The sequence below is a fragment of the Candoia aspera genome, chromosome 9, assembly GCF_035149785.1.
Source record: "Candoia aspera isolate rCanAsp1 chromosome 9, rCanAsp1.hap2, whole genome shotgun sequence".
NCBI classification, from domain to species: Eukaryota; Metazoa; Chordata; class Lepidosauria; order Squamata; family Boidae; genus Candoia; species Candoia aspera.
The window spans coordinates 11,593,522-11,615,813 of NC_086161.1; the positions used below are offsets into that span (position 1 = coordinate 11,593,522).

The window sequence follows — 22,292 nt, forward strand, 5'->3', positions numbered from 1 at the left end:
TCAGCACACAAACCAAATTGCCAGTTCTATCATCTGTCATTTTTGACAAAGAACTCACCTCTGAAATGACAAAAATACAGATGACACCATGGACTTTCCCCAAGTTGACATTATTCAGATATTTCAGATGTGTTGACGTAACACCAATAACAGTGTTTTTCAACCTTGGCAATTTTAAGATGTGTGGACTTCACCACTTCCAAAAAATCTTGCCAAGAAAGCTGCAGGGACTTTTCCAGGCAGCCTCCAAGAATCGGACATGATTGAACAGATTAAAAAAAAAATCTTGAGTGGAACCCCTAAAGACAAACTCCTATAGTCCAGACTAAGGGTTCTAAAATCTTGTGAAGGAGAAAATAACACCAGCGGGGCATCCTTATTCCCAACCTTGCCACTAAGTGATCCTTAAGTCAGTTTCTAATGCAAATCATCTCTCTTCCCACCCCCACAACAAAAAGCATCTTTATCCAGACACACAAACAACCCTTCATCCTCCAACAGGTAGGTAATGCCAGAACAGATCCCTGCATGTTCTCGTTCTCTAGTTAATGAGTGGGGACATGTGGGTTCGCCTCCATGGGAAACAGGAACTGTAGCCTCCCAAGGTTTTGAGATAAGAGGTCATTTTCTTTCTTTATTCCAATATCAAGCTAAGTTTTTTGAAACCTGTTTGTAGTGATCTATATGTAGACTAATAAGGCTGCCAGTATGACCCATCTTTGCTACTTAGATTGGGCCACAAAAATCTTGTAGGGCTTCAGTATTTGGAACTGGGAATTCATTAGCACACAAACCAAATTGCCAGTTCTATCATCTGTCATTTTTGACAAAGAACTCACCTCTGAAATGACAAAAATACAGATGACACCATGGACTTTCCCCAAGTTGACATTATTCAGATATTTCAGATGTGTTGACGTAACACCAATAACAGTGTTTTTCAACCTTGGCAATTTTAAGATGTGTGGACTTCAACTCCCAGAATTCCCCAGGCTGGGGAATTCTGAGAGTTGAAGTCCACACATCTTAAAATTGCCAAGGTTGAGAAACACTGACCTAGAATCTCTTTCTCCTGGCCCCCATCTTCCAGTCAGCATGGTCACTGAAGTACAGGGAGACATATGCTCTGTTTTCTAAAACACTTCCAAAAGTTGCTACCATAGTATAATTTTTGAAAGGGCCAGAGAGGAAAATTCTTAAACACAAGAAGAGAAATATCAGCCATAGTTGAACAATCAATTTTGTTTTAATTACGTTTAAATGTAAAATAAATTAAGGTATCCTGGCTTCACCCATGTTTTTGTGGGGCCTCTGACATTCTATTTAAAGGCTTTTTACTCAGCCTGCAATGTTTTGCACACATACCCCAGAACAAGGATGAGGAAAACTAGATTTATCCTGGTCTTTATTTCAAAGGAATGAATTCAGGCTGAAAAAGTGGATTTGGCGTAAGAAACGATTATGCTGCCCAGCACTAACACCTACATATTTCCACATACACTGGCAAATTGAGTCTAGATGTGCCTTAAAAAGAAAATAATGTTCATACCAGCAAAATAAAAACAGCTAGCTTGGAGAAGTTATTAGAAGTAGTGTATGCCAACTCCAGTTTTAGATGTTTTACAGTGTCAAGCAGTTGCAAACTAGCTAGCCAACAGAATCACCTTAATATAGTTGTCTCCTCTCTTAAGCCTTTTCTATTGCCAGCAATGGCTCTGTGGTCCTTAATCCTACATCTTCCTAAGAAGGCCAGCATTCCAGGTTTGGGGTGCCAATTAGACTCCTTTTGTTGTGCCCAAACTTTTGAATGAGGCATGGTTACCAGATAGTGCCAATGGCTGAAATGAACTCAGCACTTAGATGATTGTGGCTTTGTTGCCGTTTATAAAATTCAATGTTTACTGTTCAAGTGAAAAGGCCAATTGTTCAAAATTAGCTGATTAAGGGAGAAGAAAGTGTTGGCGGTATCAGCAAATCAGCATGGCTCATTAGCATGTGGATGAGTTCATTTTGGGATGCAAATAAAGGGAAGGATTTGTTTTCTTTTTGAAGTTATTTTTAAGCCTTTTGCTTAGACAAAATGGCCAGTGTACTCCTGCCTTCCAATCCAGTAATTTTTAAATGCAAACCTGGAGAGTTTTATCCCTGGAAAATTTGGGTGGAGAGGCAGGCCAAGATTCTGAACCTGTAAAATATTTTGAAGGAAGCTCCTCCTTGATCAGATTCAGAAGGCTATGCAGACTGGGTAACCAGTGACCTGAAACTTCAAGTACTAATCATGAATTTCTTCAATGGATCAATGTTGGTACAGATCCAGCACAGAGAAACCGCAAAAGGAATGATGGAGGAATTATTTAAACTCTTTGGGGAAGGAGATTTATGAAAGTTATAATTATTCTAGCTGGGGCAACCAAATCTTGGCCGCATTGCAAAACTCAGATGACCCCTGGAGGGCAACAAATAGACGTTTTCTGAATCTCTCTACCCTCATCTAGCGGCCACCTATATTTTTGCAGCCCTTCCTAAGCCATACTCAACTCTCCCTGCGCATTCGGGCTGCCCAGCCTATCAGCTCTGCTGTAACAACTTCAACATTCAAAGTGGGCTGCTTCCTTTAATTTAAACCAAGGCAGCTGATTGGCGGAACGAATGCTTGGTGGGCGCAGCCTTGAGTTAAAGGGCAGGGTCAACCGCTCAAAAGGTCCCTCCCCCCAAGGTGAGGCCAAAGCGTGTAAAATAATGCTGACCAATCACACGGCTGGGTCGGGCTTGCCGTGACGTCATCGCCGCTTCTCCGCCCGGATTGGTGCCCGGTGGAAGACAGGGTGGGGCCATCACGCGGTTGATGGCGTGCGATTTTCAAACGACAGTTGGAGAAGGAAGCGAAACGGGCGGTTCTGGGGGTGAGAGAAGTGATGTGAGTGCGCGCGCATAAGTGGAGGGAGCTGGTTGCCATGGCAGCGTCGGTAGGGGTCAAGCAGTACCGCTGTTAAAGCTCGCGGGAGGAGGGGTTGCCATGGTAGCGGCTGAGTCCAAGCGAGGCGGGGAAGCTGCGGGACGAAACTCGTCCGCTGCGATGGCGTGAACTCACCCCTTTCCTGCACGGGCTGTTTCCGACAGGTGCGAAGGTTCCCCGCGGGCCGCGCAGGCAGCTCAGGGGCCTGGGGCTGGAATGTGGGGCAGCGGGTGCCGTAGGGGGTGATGGCGACTCTTCCGCAGCCTCACAAAAACGGCCTATAACAGTGTTTCTCAACCTTGGCAACTTGAAGACGTGTGGACTTCAGCTTGGCTGGCTGGGGAATTCTGGGAGTTGAAGTCCACACGTCTTCAAGTTGCCAAGGTTGAGAAACACTGGCTTACAGTATAAAAAAGGTTAGGAGGAAGCAGATTAAGGAGACCTTGGACGGGTGGTTTGGGGGCCAAAGGGAGGTAGTTGAGGTCTTCCCGCATGAAGCCCCAAAGCAATAATTTCAGTGATTTCATGTGACACCCAAAGCTGCTCCTGTACTTACCTGACTACCTTTGCTTATATACTGTGCCTCAACTTTTAATAAAGTTCTGTGAAGCAAAAGTCACATTTAATACTAAGAATTGTGCAGATGTTTACTATTTTATTTACATGTTTATAAACAAGCATGCACATGTTCAAACAAATGAGCAATGCATCTATGCAGAATTTGTATTTGTTTTAAAATGTTATATCCCATCTTTTTGCTGTAGAGCACAACGTGGGAAATGCATATACGTACATACAAGCACACATACACCCCTCCCCATTGAGTGAGAGCTTTTCGCCACAATGGATTGTATATCTATTTATAATGATAGTTTGCATTGTAAATTAGGTTTTATGGTTTTAATTTTTTTATTTTGTTGTAAACTGCCCAGAGTCCCCCTTTGGGGGGAGATGGGTGGTGACAGAAATTTGAAATATAAATAAATAAAATAACAAAAATAAGGATCATATTTAGCTCTGTTCCATACAGGCCGTTGCTCTTTAAATCTCTGCTGAAAACAACAGGAGAAAACTACCGTGCCTTCTCTCCCCCATCCCCACTTTTTTGTCCAGCCAGTTAGACCTGATTCTGTTTCAATTACAGCTTTTAAGGATAGTTCATGCGATGAGACTGTTAGATTTATGAGTGATGAATGAAGTTAAGCAAACAGAAGAGATTATGTGGATATGGAGATCTCTTAGAAAGGGTTCTATCTCTTAGAAAGGATTGTCAAGCTTAAACCCCATGCCTACTGTTTTCCGTTTTATAGCACTCTGATCTGCAGCAATAATCAGATGATCGTGTTCCCAGGTCACAAGAAGCTTCACCTGCTGGCTTTGAAACTAGAGTGCTGCTAGGGAGACAGAAACAGGGTATGACAGCTTTTATTTTTTAGTAAGTGTGTGTTCCTAATTTAATACCAGAAGCTGCCTTTAAAGGATTCAGGTACATAAACTGAACTAGGCTTTTTTCTTATAAACAAATGCTTATTGAGCTTGATAGTGTCTTTCCATAGAGGCTTCCTCCAGAAACCCTAGCCTTATTGCTGCCCTGTTGCTGGGATGGTGCCGCCTAAGAAGGGGCTACAACAACATGGTTACCAGAAAATTGCAGAGACAAAAGTGAGGCCTCAGTCACAGGCAGTCAACTGGAATGTATTAGCAGGAAGAACTCAGTGTATAGTACCTGTTGGGGCCTGGGTGGAGAGTGCCCAAGATGATGGAGAAGAAGAGAGCCCAGCTTTTGTGAGTATTAAGCATCAGGTTACGTAAATTAATATCAAAAATTCAGATTTAATGCCGACTGTTAAGCCATCTGGTTCACTTTCTGTTCCAACTAACAGCGGTTCGATGAAATCCCAGACGTTTCTAAAATGAGGTCTTGGAGACTGAATCTAAAACTTGTTCAAATTGGTATCTAACAGTTATTTCTGTTCTGATGTATTCTGTGATGGCAGTATACTTTTGAATGGTAAACATCAAAACAACTCATAGCTTTCAGTCTGTGATTCACTCTTTCCCTCTTAATTAAGCTAAATGGGGTGCCTGTGGCCCTGTAGTTGCTGTTGGACTCCAATTCCTGTCATCTCTGATTAGGCCATGCTGGTTAGGACCCAGAGATACTGGAATCGAACATCTGGAAGGCCACCAATTGCTGTTCTGTTTTAATTAGAATCCTTGTCCATCATTGTGTTAGTGCTGCAAATCAAAAGTATATGCTTAGTGTGTATCTTCAGTACTAATTGGACCTACCTATACAAAGTGATCCTAAGAATGCTTTCATGAAGACAAGTGTGTTGTATTACCAAATTTTAATAAGCAGTAGGAGCAAGCTTGGTATCTATTTTGAAGTTTGGTTCAGTGATGATCTGCTTATCTCAGTCTTAATGCTGATTATTTCTTTAGGCTACAGCTATTCAGATTGAGAAAGAATACAAAGAACAACAAAAACAAAAAGAGAAAACATTGAAACGTTTTCAGGAGGAGGTAAAACACAGGGTGAACCAACGTATGAATCTAAAGAGGAAACAACAGTTGAAGACATCTTATGAAGCAGTAAGATTCTATTTCTGTTAATGATGTATGTGGATTTCTTCTTGAAAACTGAATTTCTGTGCAATAAAAGAAGCATTAATCTAGTTTGGGGACTAATGTTATAGTAATGTGCCAAATTGTTTATTTTCTTATAAATAAATGCAATTGTTTATTTTAACATAAATGACATTGGAAAAATTTTGAGTGGTTTGGGTTTTGAATTGTAAGAGATATCTGCACCACTCCTTTGTTCTGCAGGCCATCTAATTACATGTTTCAACTGTTGCTGTTAAGCCTTTCTAGAGATTATTTTAGCTCATACTTACTGCAGCCTAATCTCAGGTAGCCCTTTCCCAGATAGTTAGGAAAACTATTTATTACTAGAATCCATCTGTCAATAAAGTGATACTTCAAGGATTATTTTCAATAGTATGCATCTGTTTCAGTTTAAAACTACTGATTTCTTTGTGCAGTATATCTTGGCTTTCTAATCTTTTGATACCTGCTTCTTTCGCATTATCATCCTAAGCTTTGATGCAGCTAGTACTTGTACTATTTTTCTCCTTTCACAGGCCCTGAAAGAAAGCTCTGTTATTATAGGGTTTTCAGATTCTGCATTGCGGTTGACCCCCAAGAAAAATACATGCCTGTACAGATACAACACAGATTCTGCCATTGGCAGTTCTGATGATAAAATCATCCGAGTACAGCAAGCAAGTTACATACCGGAGCAGTTCTCAGAGCAAGCTGAAACTGTAATTTTTTTTTTTCTGTTTGCAGTTATCTGATTTAATATATTAATGACAAGTAAACTTTGTTTATAATGTGTATTATTTGCTGCTTTGTATAAATGTCTTCTTTCAGGTAAGGAAAACAGTGCAACAGGTCCGTCACAAACTGGCTTCTCGAAAAGCTGTTTCAGAAGGAAATGAACCTTCAGAATTTCCAGGAGGTGCTTCACAGAGTCCTCCAAGAAGACAGGTCACTACCATAGAAATGCTTATAATTTCATACATGCTGAGAACTGCATTACCAGTCTGGCTGTAAAGCAGAGAATTAAATTTCCATTCATTTCATTTTTCTTAAAACAATAAATTGAGGCATGGTAGGAAAATTGGGCATTGATCAAGAAGGCAACTGCAAGCCCTGAGCACCATGTTGCCTACCGCCAATTATAAAGCACAATTGAAGCTTCGGTCTACTTTTGAATAGATACACTGGCTGGGAATTCTAGCAACTGCAGTCTCAACTCAGCTGGAAATCATTAGGGTAGAGAAGGATCTTCCTTGCATGGGAGATTACCAAAATACTTATACAACTTTGGAAGGACAAATCTCTGTGTGACTTGCAGAAAGCTAAATAAACAGATGTCTGTCATTAGACTTGACACTTGATCTTCTATCATGTTGCCAAAACCTAGGCAGGATTCAAATGAGTTCTTACGGTATTTGAGTGTTTATTTAGACATCTATATACTGTTTGTTTGTGTGTTTTTTAAATCAATGTTCCCTCCAGAAGTTGAGTTAGCATCCTTTCCGGGTGCCAGGCATTATTTATAATTAGCTGACTACTCCCAATTTTTAAAAGAAATCTTGTCCAAGAATGCACAAATTCTTGAATGTTCTTGCTAGATGTGTCTATCTTATGAGTTATTTGATATTTTTATAATTTTTGAAGACTGCAATAGCAGTCTAGGGTTATTGCTGACTCCCAGCTTTTATATGAATGCTTTGGATACAATATCTTTTTTTTTTTTTTTTTTTTTTAGAATTCAGAACCTTTCAATACAACTGTTGTAAGCACAGAAGAGGCTGATATTGGAGAACTTCCTCTTAAGGGATACCATGATCTTCCAGCAGAACTTCAAGAACAGGAGGGAAGGAATTGGGACAACACAGTAGAATTTCAAAAAGTAAGACTTCTCAGCTATGGGACTTGTAACTAACATCTAGTTCAACTAACCTGAATTATGTTAAACACTTTGGCAGAATATTGGCTTTATTATTCTCTTGTTATCTTCCTTGAGAAACTATATTATTGAAATGGAGAGCTACTCTTCTTCTTTAACTCTGAATTCTTGAACTGAACACTATTTGTTGTTTATTCATTTAGTCGCTTCCAACTCTTCGTGACTTCATGGACCAGCCCACACCAGAGCCTCCTGTCGGTCGTCAACACCCCCAGCTCCCCCAGGGACGAGTCCGTCACCTCTAGAATATCATCCATCCATCTTGCCCTTGGTCGGCCCCTCTTCCTTTTGCCCTCCACTCTCCCTAGCATCAGCATCTTCTCCAGGGTGTCCTGTCTTCTCATTATGTGGCCAAAGTATTTCAGTTTGGCCTTTAATATCGTTCCCTCAAGTGAGCAGTCTGGCTTAATTTCCTGGAGGATGGACTGGTTTGATCTTCTTGCAGTCCAAGGCACTCTCAGAATTTTCCTCCAACACCACAGTTCAAAAGCATCAATCTTCCTTCTCTCAGCCTTCCTTATGGTCCAGCTCTCGCAGCCATATGTTACTACGGGGAACATCATTGCTTTAACTATGCGGACCTTTGTTGTCAGTGTGATGTCTCTGCTCTTAACTATTTTATCGAGATTTGTCATTGCTCTTCTCCCAAGGATTAAGCGTCTTCTGATTTCCTGACTGCAGTCAGCATCTGCAGTAATCTTTGCACCTAGGAATACAAAGTCTTTCACTGATTTATTTATTTATATTTATTATTTATCATATTTTTATCACTGCCCATCTCCCCCACACGGGGGACCCTGTGTGGTTCACAATAAAACAATTTAAAATTCAATAAAAGCATAAATAATACCAGTAATCAATAAATATATAAAATACAGTCAAATCCAAGTAACGGCAGATCTAATTCAGCCCATAAGGTGATAAGACCAGTCCCAGGCAGGACTAGAGAACCAACCGGCCCCAAGAATGGCTCTTCCTCTCCCCACTCCAAGCATGGTGGCAAAACCAGGTCTTCAATTGTTTAATGCTTTCTATTTTAGTACAGACAGGTAGCTCAAGGTTCAAGCAATATATGGGCAGCTCCTCGGCTATCTAACAACTTTCAGTTTTTTCATTCCTAACAAAGCAGGTCCCAGAAATGTAATTTGGACTTCTATTGATACATTGCAGAGGTTCTCTTTGTATGTATGAATTGTTCTTTTGTCCTGTCAACAATGTATGATTGTATATTGTTGTTATACTCCATTTTTATATGGTAAATATTGGGTAAATATTTTATGGTGGCTGTCCTTGCAGCATAATGAAGTGCACCATGGCTAGGGCTGGGTTACAAGAGGTTTCCTGAATTTACCCCCTCCATATACAGTATGATGGGATTGCCACCAAAGTTTCTATAGTTGTGTTCTTAACAATATGGAGGACACTTTTTGGGGAAAAGCTGACCTGGAGGTTGGGGGGAGTGTTCCGTCTTGCTCTCCATGCTACTTCTCATATAAATAAAACTGTTGGGGTGCTGTCCAGAGATTAGGGATTTGTTACAGCATAGCTCATCATCAAAACCAAGAAAGCTGTTCTCATATTGGCAACAGACTTAATATCAGTAATAGGATGTGGGATTTGATATTTCTTAGCTTGATAGCATGTGTATGTTAAAATTTGCACTGTGCATAATTTGCAAGAAGAAACATCTTGCGAAATATATGAGAAAAAAACCATATATTAAGGTTTCAATGGTAGCCTTTTATGATGGCATGTATGACTGTTTCAGAGGCTTACTTACTCTCTTTATTTGTATTTCCATTCTTCCAGGTAAACTCTGAGATCTTGAAAGGTAGTAGTCCAGCTGGTACTGAGGCTCAGGCTGTTCAGATGCTCTGGCCTGGGATAGAGAAGGAACAATCAAAGAAGCAGGTATACAGTCCTCCATTAATTCACCTTATTCAGTGCTATGATGACTGAAAAGGGGATTCTTTGATAAGGCACATAATTATGCATCTCATTGCTGATCCCTGAATAAAGATGAGAATTGTTTGTTTCTATCTACAGATGCTGTAGGTGGCAGCATCTAGCCAGCCTTGGTTGATCTCAGAAGTTAAGCAAAATCAACATAGGTCAACCTGGATAGGCTGTCTGAGAATTCCAAGGCTGTTAGTGAGACTGGGCAGTGCAAATTTGTTTATTTATTTGTCTGTCTGTCTGTCTGTCTGTGAAAACGGCAGTGGTTTTTGTAACACTGCCAAGATTTCCTGTGTGCAGTTGCTAGGAGTAGATTTGAGAGTATCTTTACTTAATTGTGCTCTAATTTGTTGGAGGAACTGCTCCAATAAATTATAATGATATAACCCTATAATCTGTAATCATTGATGAAACTTCCTAATTATGGAATGCTGAAAAGAGCAAGGACTAACAAGTTTTTCTTAAACTGTAAGATAACACAGAGATACCAGATGTCCCAGTTCATGCATGTGAACAAGTATGTGAAAAACACATCCCAAGAATATCGGCAAAGACAATGGCCAATACTTCATTTTTTAAAATAGGCCAGATTTAACATCTACATTTTTGATCCCTAACTTGTATAATATACATGTTCCTTGGTTGGTGGGAAAGAGATAAAATTTTACAGTTTCTTGTATTAATAAAGCTAGAGATAAATTGTATATTATGTGCCAATTTTAAAGACAAATTTGAGAAACTTGGCAAAAATTTAAAAACATAGTTCCTTCCCACTGACTTGCAATCTAATAGTCAGGATTCACATGAGATAGAGAAGGAACTGAAAAATATGCTGGTTCATCATGCATTAATTCTTCATCTAATTATTTCATAAGGATATAAATGTAATCACTGAGAACACAACCAAATGACAGGTGGTCCAGGTTAAATCAGTGGTGTGGGCTATGTTGTATTTATCTTTGCCTTTGCTGTAGTCATGAAGAAGAGTAAGTCAAAGTTTTCTCTGTGGTATCTATGGAGTAGCACCATCTACTGTTAGGATCAGCCAAAACTCTTCTTTTTCTGTAGCACCAAAGCCAGTATCTGAGATACAGACGCCTCTTCATGGATATTGAAAGAGAGCAAGTGAAGGAGCAGCAAAGACAGAGGGAGTGGCAGAGGAAAATGGACAAGTACACATTCAGTAGATGACCATACTTTTTGCCTATAATTTCTTGAATGTAAAAAAAGATAGTTAACATGCCTTTGCATAAGTAGGTGATTCTGAATTTAACTAAAGTTCTCAACTTAATGAAAACGTTAGTCTTTCTAATTCAACAGTCTTACTACTACTGCGTTCAGTTTTTCTTTTTTCTTAGCCTATTTGGGAAGATAAAATGAATCAGTTCAACTTGTGCTATGAAAGCAGAAGATACAAAATAATACTGCTCTATGCTTTGGAAAGAAAAATCAGTCTGGATGAAGTACTGGGTTGCAGCCGCTCACCATTGTTGTTTTCTAAAAATGTCCTTGCAGAGCTCAGAGGTGTTCTTGGAAATAAAGATAAGGCTGGTACTTTACTGTTTAGCATGCTAGCTTCTCATTTCATTAATTTTAATGGCCTGGAGAGTACCAGAAGTACTGACAACTGGCAACACATCTGGTATGACCTATAGCTTTCCCTTTCCTATCATAGTTATGGGGCCTTGGTGCAATATCTCACTTGAACCACACTAAAATGAAGTCAGTAAAAATGGTGTCAAACTATGCCATTGTCATTTTTTTAAAAGCACAACTGGACTCCAGAGGAAATTTCTTTTATTGGATATATTTTGAAAAATAAAGTGGCAAAAGAATCTTAGGTCACCTGGACAAGTTGTACATTGAAGCAGTAGATTCACTTTTTCATAACACGTGAGGAATCTCATACTTGGCAGAACCTTTCTATATAGGAGAGAATGTTCTCTTTTATGATAAGTACATGGTTAACTTGACCTTGCTCCCATAGGATTTTACTAGTGAAAACTTTATAATGATGCAGTAAAGTCTGTACAAATATTGAATTTTAAAGGGATTGCCTAAGGGGGAAAAACAGCAGAATTAAATACCTACTTGTTTTCCTAAGTGGTATGGCTTTCTAAAGCAAATATTTTTCCTTTTAAATTCTTGTGTTTTTCTCTTGATTTGAACAGCTTTTGATTTAGTAAGCTGGCAGCAGCTACACAGTTGCCTTCTCTGATTTGGGCTAAAGGTCTGTTTCATCCACTGTTCTGTTTTATGCAATGACTTACCAGACCCCTGTAGGAAGCCTAGAAATGGCATAAAAGCAATAACCCATTTGTGCCCTGGTCACTAATATTTGGGAATATCCTTCTTCTGAATATGGCTGTTTCCATTAATTTTGTGATTAAATACTATTGTGATAGACCAATCCTTCATGATCATGACTGATCTTTTATGATTTTATTATGAAAGCTTAAAGTTGTACCACTCCTGTATACAGAAAGCTCTAGCTGGAATACCTTTTTTGTCAGTGTTTATTGTTAGAAACCTCTTTTTTCTCCACAAGTTTTGTTCTGCGTGCTCCCCTAGCTGCTCTTTTACACTAGCTATTGTTTGGAGGCTTTTTGTTCTGATGTTTAGCTGGTTAAAAGGCAAACAGTTACAGGTGAGAAAAAAAGTTGTAATGTAGATCATACAGTCAAGTACAGTATACCATGCAGAAACATGCTAAATAAGATGCAGAGCTGGTTGATAGGTTTTCAGTCTTTGCGGAAACTCAATTAATGGTAATATGCTTTTAACCAGATTTTACGGTCTTCCCTTTATTTCATATAGAAATTTAACAGCAGTTTAACAGAATGGACAGTTGTGTTCCTCTAACTTTTGATTCTGTACTCCAATAATGTGACCTTTAGAATGATTGGATAAAATTCTGTCTGCCACAGAATTAAGAAAGAAAAGGAATATCAGCGCCGTGCAGAGGAACAGAGGATACAGGAAGTGCAGCGAGCAAAAGAAGAAAGGACACAGGAGATAGCTTCACAAAAAAATGCTAACCCCAGGGAAAAAACTCGTGAGAAACTGCAACAACTGAAACTGGGAGACCCAGGAGAAAAGAAAAAGCCAGTGGAAAGAGTACAAAAAAATAAAGAATATTCTAGGTGAGTTAAAGTATCAGTGGAAATTCTGAATCCAAAAAACATGCATTTACAAGCACTGCTGGGCCAGACCAAACATTCACCTAGTCCAGCTCCTGACAAAGCCTAAAAGCAAAGGTGCTTCTTTGTCTCTAATACCTGTTTGGGAGATTACTGATGGGGAGCACCACCAGGACAACCAAAGACAGCTGAACGTCTCCAGGTGCTGAGTATTTCTAAGAGTTCCATCAAGTTGCTGTACCAACAAACATACCAGTGCCTGGTCAAAACAGTTGCAGATGCTTCCAACCAACCTTTTTAGTTGGACCTGCTCCAGGATATCACAATAAGTTGGTTGATAGTTGTGGGACTTGTCAGGTGCGACAGCACAACCTGATTGTATTCAAGCAGAATATCCAGAAGCCACCTGAGGCCCCATATCCACTGTAGAACATGAATGCAAGAAGTATTTAGAGAAATGCCTGTTTCTGTATGAGCCCATCTACTTACTGATACCACCTGCAGCTACCTTCTGTGGGCATCTGGATGATTAGAAGTAAGGAAGGTATCAGTAACAGAGAGGACTTTTAGAGTTTTGTGCCCAATTGTGGATGGCCTTCCGGAATTCTTCCAAGCATTTTAGATACACAGTAAAGCCTGGTTTAAAAAACCAGTGGGGTAGAGGGAATGTATGTTATTTCTGAATGCCCATTAAATTGCATATAACATCATGATGAAAATACAATGGGAGTTTCACCTATTGTATCAAGATCTGTTACATTGTATTGCTGATTCTTAGGCGATTTGTATTCTTATCTTACACTAGTTATATTAGGTTTTATTACCTTTCCTGTAACTTTATGTGATTGAAGATGTCCCAAGTAATTGATATAGAGTAATTTTAAAAAACAACAACAACTCTTATTTCAGGAACTTATGTTAATTTGCACACCAATTGAAAATAACACTTTATGAATCTTGGAGACTTGATTCTAGTCCATAAAAGCTCATGTCCCAATAAACCTAAATGACCTTATAGCTCCTGGTTTAGTTTGCTTGTTTGCTGCAAGAAAAAGGTAAATAGTTGAAAAATATTGAACAGGTTTCTGGGTCAACCCAGAAAGTTGGTTCTGGAACTAAGGCATTGAAATTATCGCTGAACAGAAAAAAAATGTGTTTTCCAGATACGTGGAAGCATTACGAGCCCAGATGCGAGAGAAGATCAACATGTATAATATACACTTGCCTCCCTTGTGCTTCTGTGGGTCAGATTTCTGGGACACTCATCCTGATAGCTGTGCCAACAACTGTATGTTCTATAAAAACCACAAAGGTATCAGATCTGTGCAAGTCCCCATTGCTCCTTTATTTTCACTACCAGTCTCCTCATTTGGATTTTACTCACAGCGTATTCTAAAACAGCTGGTGCAATGGAGAAGGCAACTCAGTGCACCACCAGTGACATCACTGTCCATGACAGATGTGCAAACTGACATTGAGTGAGATATTACTACTTCTAATCTGCTATAACCCTGGGAAGGTATTGTTAACTACAGTTTGAGTGAAGTATCTTTCTCCACACTTCTCTGCAGTGCTCGATTTAAGATTTGAAACAAATTCTGTCTCTGCCGCAGCTTGAGAGCATTTGAGTTCTGTGAGTGGGAGAGCTCTGAGTCTAAGTCACAATCAGCAGGAACCAGCAAAGAAACATTGGCATTTAAATACTACATAAACAATTGACCAGACAGATTCTAAATCTGTAGGTGTACACTGTAAACAAAGATACCAAGATTGCCTGCTGTTGCATTTTTCATTCAGAGCTTAAAGCAATATTTGTCTTTTCAAAGCTTCTGAAATAAAGAAAGTGAAGAAGGTGGGATGCTGTAGTTCACAGTGGAACTTTCATTCTTTGCCTGTCCCCAGCTGTATCTTCTGTTTGGTCATACAAAATCCCTGCTGCTCCATACAGTAGTAAATTGTTTAATTACTGTGAAACCAGCAGAGATTCTCTTCCTTGTAGAAACTCCTTTGTATAAAGAAAGGCTATATTCCTTACTTTAATTCCTGACTTGTGAATAATGGAAAGACTTTGAACAATGATTCTTGCGGACAAGTGATGCAGCATAAAAAAACCCCAATGCTTTACTGTATCAACTGATTGCAGTTAGTTAAGCACTGCCATGCTGAGTCAGGTCAAAGGTCTGTTCAGACCAGCATCCTGTTGCTGACTGACCAACAAGATGTGATTGGGAAAAACAAAAGCAATGAAAATGAAAGCCCCACCCCAGCTGCTACCCTGCCATAAAATCTGGTGTACATCGGCATTTAGGAAAGCCATTCTATAAACTTATTTTCGTTTACTATATTTTCATTTTTTAAAAACCATGACTAAACCTGTGGTTGTACCTTGTGGCAGTGAAATCCATAAACATAGTTTGAATTGCTTTTATACTAAATCTGTAGCCTGTACTATTGTAGAGACAAAGTGTTTGTTTATTCGCCAAGTGGCACGTAATTGTAGAAACTCCATCATGCTTTCCCCTGTTTGAGGCTTTAAAACAGTAAATATCCTAATAAAGCTATCTTCTTTTTCAGCATATGCTCGAGCTCTGCAAACTGTCATCTCATCTTGTGATATTTTGGACAAGGGCTCAAACACAAGACTCTCGGTCCGTACGTTTGCTGCTGTACATGCTCGTTCTAAGAATTCTTGACAGAGAATTCTGGAATTGGTGCCTCCTTCCCAACCCTGGTCTGTGAAAGTAGGTGACTATGACTCATCACTTCTGAATTTTGCCCCAGGTTGGATTAAAATAAATAAATTCGGAAGAGAGGCCTTCCCACATGGTATTTCTTTCCTTTTCTGAGACTAATACTCTGTGTTTTGTTTTCTACAAGATACTGATTTGTCAAAAACTTTGAATCCTTTGCTATTTGTTCATGGGTGGAAAGAGTTCTTGGATCAGCTTTGTGCCCAGCCAGACCTCTATCTGTCAGCCTGCAAGACTTGTTGTACCCAAAGTTTAGTTGGGTTTGGCCTTTGGAGATAGGATGTATTATTAAGGTACTCTTGTGTTGAATTTTAAACCAAGACACCCCACTTCCTCCAGGACTTGGAAGTCTAAATTGTAAGACCTTGGTCTTGCAGAAAAGTTTTGAGTGATTACTTCAAAACAACAGAACTACAGTTAATCATGACAATGCTTAGTAAATGTCAAGACCTGATGAAGGAATATTCACACTTAAGAAACTGGGAATGTAATAACCCAATTTCTAGAATAAAATAAATGAGCCTCTTGTACAGAACATTTTTTTTAAAATTTGATGTTGGCTGTACTTTGGGAGTCTTGTATTTGCACATGGTAACTAAGACTGTTGAAATGATGCACCCTTCTATGCATTTTTATTATAATTTGGATACATATTTGAACAAGTAATGCTTCTAAACCCTTTATGTTGTAAAAAGTGAAACTTTAAAGCTGAGTCCTTGGTGCTTATTGACAGAGGAGATAGTTATGAGATGTCAGCTTGTTTGATTTTCAATCTTTCCAGATATAAATGTTAGGTAACATGCAGAAAGACAGTTCTTTGCTCCTGACATATTCCAATAAAAGTGTTTTATATTTTATATCCAAGTGCCTACTGTCAGTTCTCCTTATCTGTTGTGAATTCTGGGAATAATGATATATGAAAAATATTTTATGATAAACTATGTCTGCTTATTCCTAGTAAATTGACTTGCTTCTAAAAATGATGTATAAATAGAAAGGGAGGGGACTATAACACACAGTTAAATTTTAAGTGTCTGTGTCTCTTTCCCGCAATATGTGATGGTATAAAAATATTGTGTGTAATTTGAGATGGTATATTCTGTCTTGTTTCACCCAGATTTTTAAATAACAAAATGGTATTGACTTAACAATATTCCAAGTTTCATTACATTTGAGTAAAACCGCTCCCAAGTTATACTCTAGGTATCACTGTAGTTGGTGATGTTGGTTACCTTTTCAGACTCCTGAAAAAACAAAACAAGTATTAAATTCTCAATAGTGAAAATGCTTGCTACTGTTCTTTTCTCTTCAGCAGATGTAGTAGACTTACAGAGTTAGTATGCAGGCTTAAGATTTCTTAAAATATTCAGATTATTTTCCACTGATAAAATAGGAAAATAATGTAAACTTTTAAATCCATATAAATCTTGGCATATAAGCTTTATCCTTGGATTTTCTTTAGATGGTAGTATCAAAACAGGATCATTAATTCAAACAGATATAAATATAGAAGTTAAAAATCTTGTTTCAGTCCTGGGCATATTTAAAAGTTAATGGTTATAGCAAGCTCTTTACGTCTTTTCAGATAGTTAATTTCCAAGGACAGTCTCGTCTTGTAACTTTAGCACCATTTTAAAGCTCAATAACATTCTAGATGGGTGGAAAAAATTACATCTGTACTTATTTATCTTGGTGTTTTCCTACTAAAGGTTTGCACTCTGGCATAGATTATATTTTACAAAAGTAGTGTTGGAAACTTACATCTTCACCTGAGTTTCTGTCATGGAATTAGACTGCTATGTCATTAAATTATGTTCTTTGTATGTTAGCACAAAGTGTTAGTAAGAATGTAAAAAAATATGATCTTGTATTAAAATAACTACACTTCAGCTACAATAAAAAGCGAATACAAGCTAAAACAAGAATGTGATATCAAATACAAAGTAGTAACAAAAATGTGGTATCAGCATTTTTGTGGTCTGCCAGTACAAAAAATATCATTTTCATTCAGCAAATTCCTATCAATCTCAGGCAAGTTTGTTTGTTTGTTTGTTTATCAAATTTATCACCGCCCATCTCCCTTCAAGGAGGGACTCTGGGTGGTTGTCTTTGTTACTGTCTTTCATAGAAAATAATTTTCTAATACATGATCTGATTTTGATTAGTTTTGGAAATGGTTCCACTTCTTTTTCAAAACTGGCTCTTATAAACTGCTTAGATAATAAGCAACTTTTTTCCCCTTATCTGAATTTCCATTTCAGAGGTTGTAAGTGAAAGAAAGACCAGTTGCTTTTCTAATATTCTTACCATTGTTCTACTAGAGGTTTCGTGCTGCTGGAGATTAACAGCACGTTGTGCTTAAGCAAGTCTGGCGCTGACCATGGATGCTGGTAATCATGGTATGCCAAGTTTGCTGATTGTGCTCCATTTCAGTCATTATGTCCACCGCCCTTGGGGTAGCTATGGTAACTGCAAAAGTATCCACAGGGGAGTAGAGAGGGGCAAATGACAAAAACTTAGTGATAACAAGCTCTGCCCATTTGCTATATGTGTTGCGACGTCAGACAATATATGAAAGGGGTGGGGCTTTTGGTAATAGACCCCTGTCTAGCTAGCTAACATTTTCTGATTTTTCAATATTTCTTGAAGGTTTGTATTGAATGATGAGCACCATCAGAGCCACCACAGGCAAGGTGGGGGAAAGCTTGAGGCTTCAGTCATCCCCTTTGTATCCTCCTTTCTCTCTAAATTTGCTGCAGGTGAAGAAAACAGTTGATAGCATTTTGTAGCTACTTTATTTATGAATTATAGTTAAACACTCCTTTTTAGTTCAGACATCACTCTAAAGTTAACAGGTCATACGAGTCAAGTCTTATCTGCTGATGTGTTCAGGCATAGGAAGGCGTATACATGTGTAATTCTGTGACTTGAGCTGCACGAAACATCTAGATTGTCTTGGGCTAATATGTGTACAGTATGGAGAAAAAAAACCTTGTGTTTCTCTGCCTGGTCAACAAGGCAATAATTTCTACCTTTGGGATCCAATTTCATTCAGACTGCTGTGGATCCTGAGCCAAAAAATGTGCAGTATGAATTCAGATAAGGCCAGCCTTTACACTAGACTGAGTTGAAAGCATGAGCTGGATCACCCAAGGAACAAGACATAATGTGCTTAGGTTGGGTTTAGTGTGTTCTGTGAATCCAGCCATTGTTTTTTGCAAGCTACAACTTACGGCACGGTGTTCTGAGGGAACCTTTTTTTATTGTATTTATATTGTATTTTTATCTTTTTCAGCTACTGGATAGCTCATGCTATAGAGTATGGGATTTATTGGCTGGGTGTTTTTTTTCCCCCAAGAAATGGGCCTCTCCTCTGTCTCACCTTGCCTGAAATAACCTTTCTGGGTATTTATTTATTTTATTTAAAAGTTTTATATGGCTGCCCATCTTAACCAACTTTGGGTGGCTCTCAACAGTAAAACCAGTAGCTATAAAACAACCATAAAACAATCAAACAGTAAAACAATCAAACAGAAAGTCTGCGCCTTAATCATCCACTTAGGATGCCCCACAGCAAGCTCCAATTACCCTCATTCCATTCTTTCTATTCTATCCTATCCTGTCCCAGCAAGGTAAAAAGCCAGGTCTTGATTGCCTTCTGAAAGACTAAAAGTGTGGGGGTCTGCCGAGGTAGGGCCAAAGCAGTCTGTGCTTTTCTTCAGTTGTGCAGAGGGTCAATTAATTGTGTGATGATGTTGATAAAAGTTAGGTCTTAATCTGCTAATGAGAATGAAGTGTAGCCATACAGCTATAAAAATGTTCCATAGGAGTAAGAATAATTTATGGGGGACTTGGGATGCCTTTGGCTATGTTGATGGAAACTAGTGTTTTGGCAATCTGCTTGCAGTTTGATTGAAATACTTTTACCTCTAGAAGCAGACAAATGTGGACATACAGTATCTTGCAAAGTCTAATTGGCTTCACCCTTAGGAATGCTCCTGGATAAAGGAGCAAGAGCTATGAACACATTTGCACAGTGATAACTGGCTCTGTGGAAAAGGCAGATCTGGCTATGTTTGTTCCCTAATGACCTCTGTAATATACATACTTCACATATAAGTAACATGAAGTTCTATGTATTGCCATTAGCAATACTGGTCCCAGTGTTTCCTACTCCATTGCCAAGCCATAATCACAGTAATGGTCATATTGATGATCTTCATTGCCTGCATATCTTTATGATTTAATAGATAGATAGATCTACCTGATAAATGTATCAATTTATTTAGACCATGAGAGAGGTTGTTTTCTGCATCTCATAATAGCTTGGGGATGACACAACAGAGGGACTTTACTCCAGTACCTTCTACATTATGGAGTTCCCTCCCCAAGAACCCTGATGCTACTTAAAATTCATGCTGGTTTTGTATCTCAAATTTAAGCAGTTTGTTTTACTCATTAGTTAAATACTACTAACCCATAGATCGTAGTTTGCAAGCAACAATTAGGGCCAACAGAGATATTCAACTATGCCCCTTCCTAGATTACTCAATAGTTATAAATAAGTATACTTTCCAATGCACCATTTGTAAGCCAAAGGTTAGGGCTCAGGAGAATGTTTGTTGTTTATTCATTCAGTCGCTTCCAACTCTTTGTGACTTCATGGATCAGCCCACACCAGAGCTTCCTGTTGGTCGTCAATACCCCTAGTTCCCCCAGGGACGAGTCCGTCACCTCTAGAATATCATCCATCCACCTTGCCCTTGGTCGGCCCCTCTTCCTTTTGCCTTCCACTCTCCCTAGCATCAGCATCTTCTCCAGGGTGTCCTGTCTTCTCATTATGTGGCCAAAGTACTTCAGTTTTGCCTTTAACATCATTCCCTCAAGTGAGCAGTCTGGCTTTATTTCCTGGAGTATCAGGAGAATGCACAAGTCCAATTATTTTTATAATTTCTAGATCACTCTGGCTAACAAGGAAAACATGCATTTCTATTTTAAACAGATAAAGTTGAAGTCATGTTCACATCAATCTCAACTCCTGGTAATTTCATCAATTCATTAACGTAGGGTATTTGGGGTTTGTGTGTGTGTGTGTGTGTAATAAAACAAGTATTTTGTCATTTCCTTCTTCTAAGATGTTTCCCTGTTTTTACTTCCTAGTCTAGCCTACAACCCTGGCATTAGCTAGTAGTCCCCCATCTAAGTCCTAGCTAACTCTGACCCTCTTAGCTTTTAAAAAAACTGAAGTTGGTTAGGTGCTACCTAGCTTGGTGTTTTCTACAGACAGGTAAGCTTATAATAATCAGTGACTAGCTACTATCCAATTATCAGTTCTGTTCTTCACATTAAAGACACACAAACCCAAAGTATTCCCATTCACTGTTCAAAATAGAGAAAATGCTATTCTAAATACTTCTAAAATACCATAATAGATCCAGAATCATTCAAAAAGATGAAGTCTGTCTTAATTCTTTGCTACTGTGATTAAAATTTGAAGTTTCCTGATTAATTTATCAAAATGGTAAATAAGATTTTGTAAGTTTCACCTTGAAGTAGCAACTGTAATAACTATAGCTGATGAGCCATTGGCTATCCAAATGTGAGACCCTGGACTATCACATCAATGAAATAAAGGATGACTCTCTGTATAGAAAGGTGTCTTTACTTTAAAACATAAGTCAGAAAAAAAGATCTTTTGCAGAGAAAGTAAGATGTCCGTTTTTGCTGGGAAAGCATGTTTTTTCCCAGCAGCTTTCCCCCTTCAGATATTATTAAATAATTGTTATATGAATAAATTGCCAAAAATTATATGCCACCTACTCTTCTACTTCCAGGCAGCTTACAATGTACGAAATAAAACATTCATAAAATCAATAAATAATAAAACTGCAAATAAACCTGTAGCTGCCATTAAAAATATCCTAATGTTCTCTTGAGAACTGCTTTCATCTTCTGAAACATCAGGGAAAGAACACACCCAATCTCTGGAGACAAACTGTTCCAGAGAGAAGGGGCTACTACTGAGAAAGTCCAGCTTCAGTTTAGGAGGATTTTTATGCAAATGTATTTGCTAATCCTAACCAGGGCCTCCCACATAAGCAAATCATTGACCCATTAGCCTTTAAAAAATTTTCTCCCGGGCCTCCAGTGTCAGTATCAGAAATCAAATCTATTATTCAATCTCTGAAACCCAGTAAGGCATCTGGAGAAGATTTTCTACCCCCAGAACTCTGCAGGACACATTGACTGGTGGGCCCCAACACAGGTTGCATCCCAGTTGAATGGGAAGTCGCCATTACAGTCCCCATATATAAAAAAGGAGACAAGGGTGACCCCAAAAATTACAGATCTGTAAGCCTTCTTGGAATCATGGCCAAGATCTATTTAAAACACCTTTTGAGTGAAATAGAGGATTGGGTGATGGGAAAAAAATCTCTTAGTGGAAGCACAAGCTGGATTTAGACCAGAGCGTTCCACAATAGACAGTTATTTTATTTTACACCATCTCAAAACAAAACAAGTAATTAAAGGCAAGAAACTGTTTACCACTTTCATAAATCTCAGTGTGGCTTTTGATTCCAACAATAGAAATATTATGTGGAAGAAATTGGCCACCTTAAACATGGAACCCAGACTCTTACTCCTGGCTAAGGCTCTCTACTCAAACACCAACTTGAAAGTTTGTACTGGTGTAAATGGTTCACGAGTATATCTCCGATAAAAGTGTTAGGGTTGTATTCTAGCTCCAATGCTTTTTAACCTCTCTGTCAACAATATCCAGGATTCCTGTATGCTCCAGACACTCATATGCCATAGATCTATGATGAATTTATTAATATTCTTTTATATGCTGACGATAAGGTTCTAATGGCACATTCTCAAACAGGTCTGAGAAGGCTGTTGCGAAAGCTAAATACCTACTGCATTCTCAATTCTTTAAACTTCAA

General features: G+C 38.7%; 1 protein-coding gene across 4 annotated transcripts; it reads left to right on the forward strand.

Annotated features, from left to right (window-relative positions):
- Window positions 1-2,847: 2,847 nt before the first annotated feature.
- On the forward strand, window positions 2,848-16,202 carry CCDC15 (coiled-coil domain containing 15). 4 transcript variants are annotated; one of them, XM_063311009.1, is made up of 12 exons: window positions 2,877-2,903; window positions 4,267-4,391; window positions 4,513-4,741; window positions 5,402-5,551; window positions 6,103-6,285; window positions 6,395-6,511; window positions 7,299-7,442; window positions 9,309-9,410; window positions 10,524-10,627; window positions 12,383-12,598; window positions 13,759-13,907; window positions 15,170-16,202. In XM_063311009.1, the coding sequence occupies exons 3-12, from the start codon at window positions 4,559-4,561 to the stop codon at window positions 15,286-15,288; spliced, it is 1,467 nt and encodes a 488-aa protein (XP_063167079.1). In that variant the 5' UTR covers window positions 2,877-2,903; window positions 4,267-4,391; window positions 4,513-4,558; the 3' UTR covers window positions 15,289-16,202. The 4 variants fall into 4 exon arrangements, with proteins under 4 accessions (XP_063167080.1, XP_063167082.1, XP_063167079.1 ...); XM_063311010.1 differs by lacking the exon at window positions 4,267-4,391 and having other exon boundaries at window positions 2,848-2,912; XM_063311012.1 differs by lacking the exon at window positions 4,267-4,391 and having other exon boundaries at window positions 2,848-2,903.
- The last annotated feature ends 6,090 nt before the right edge of the window (window positions 16,203-22,292 follow it).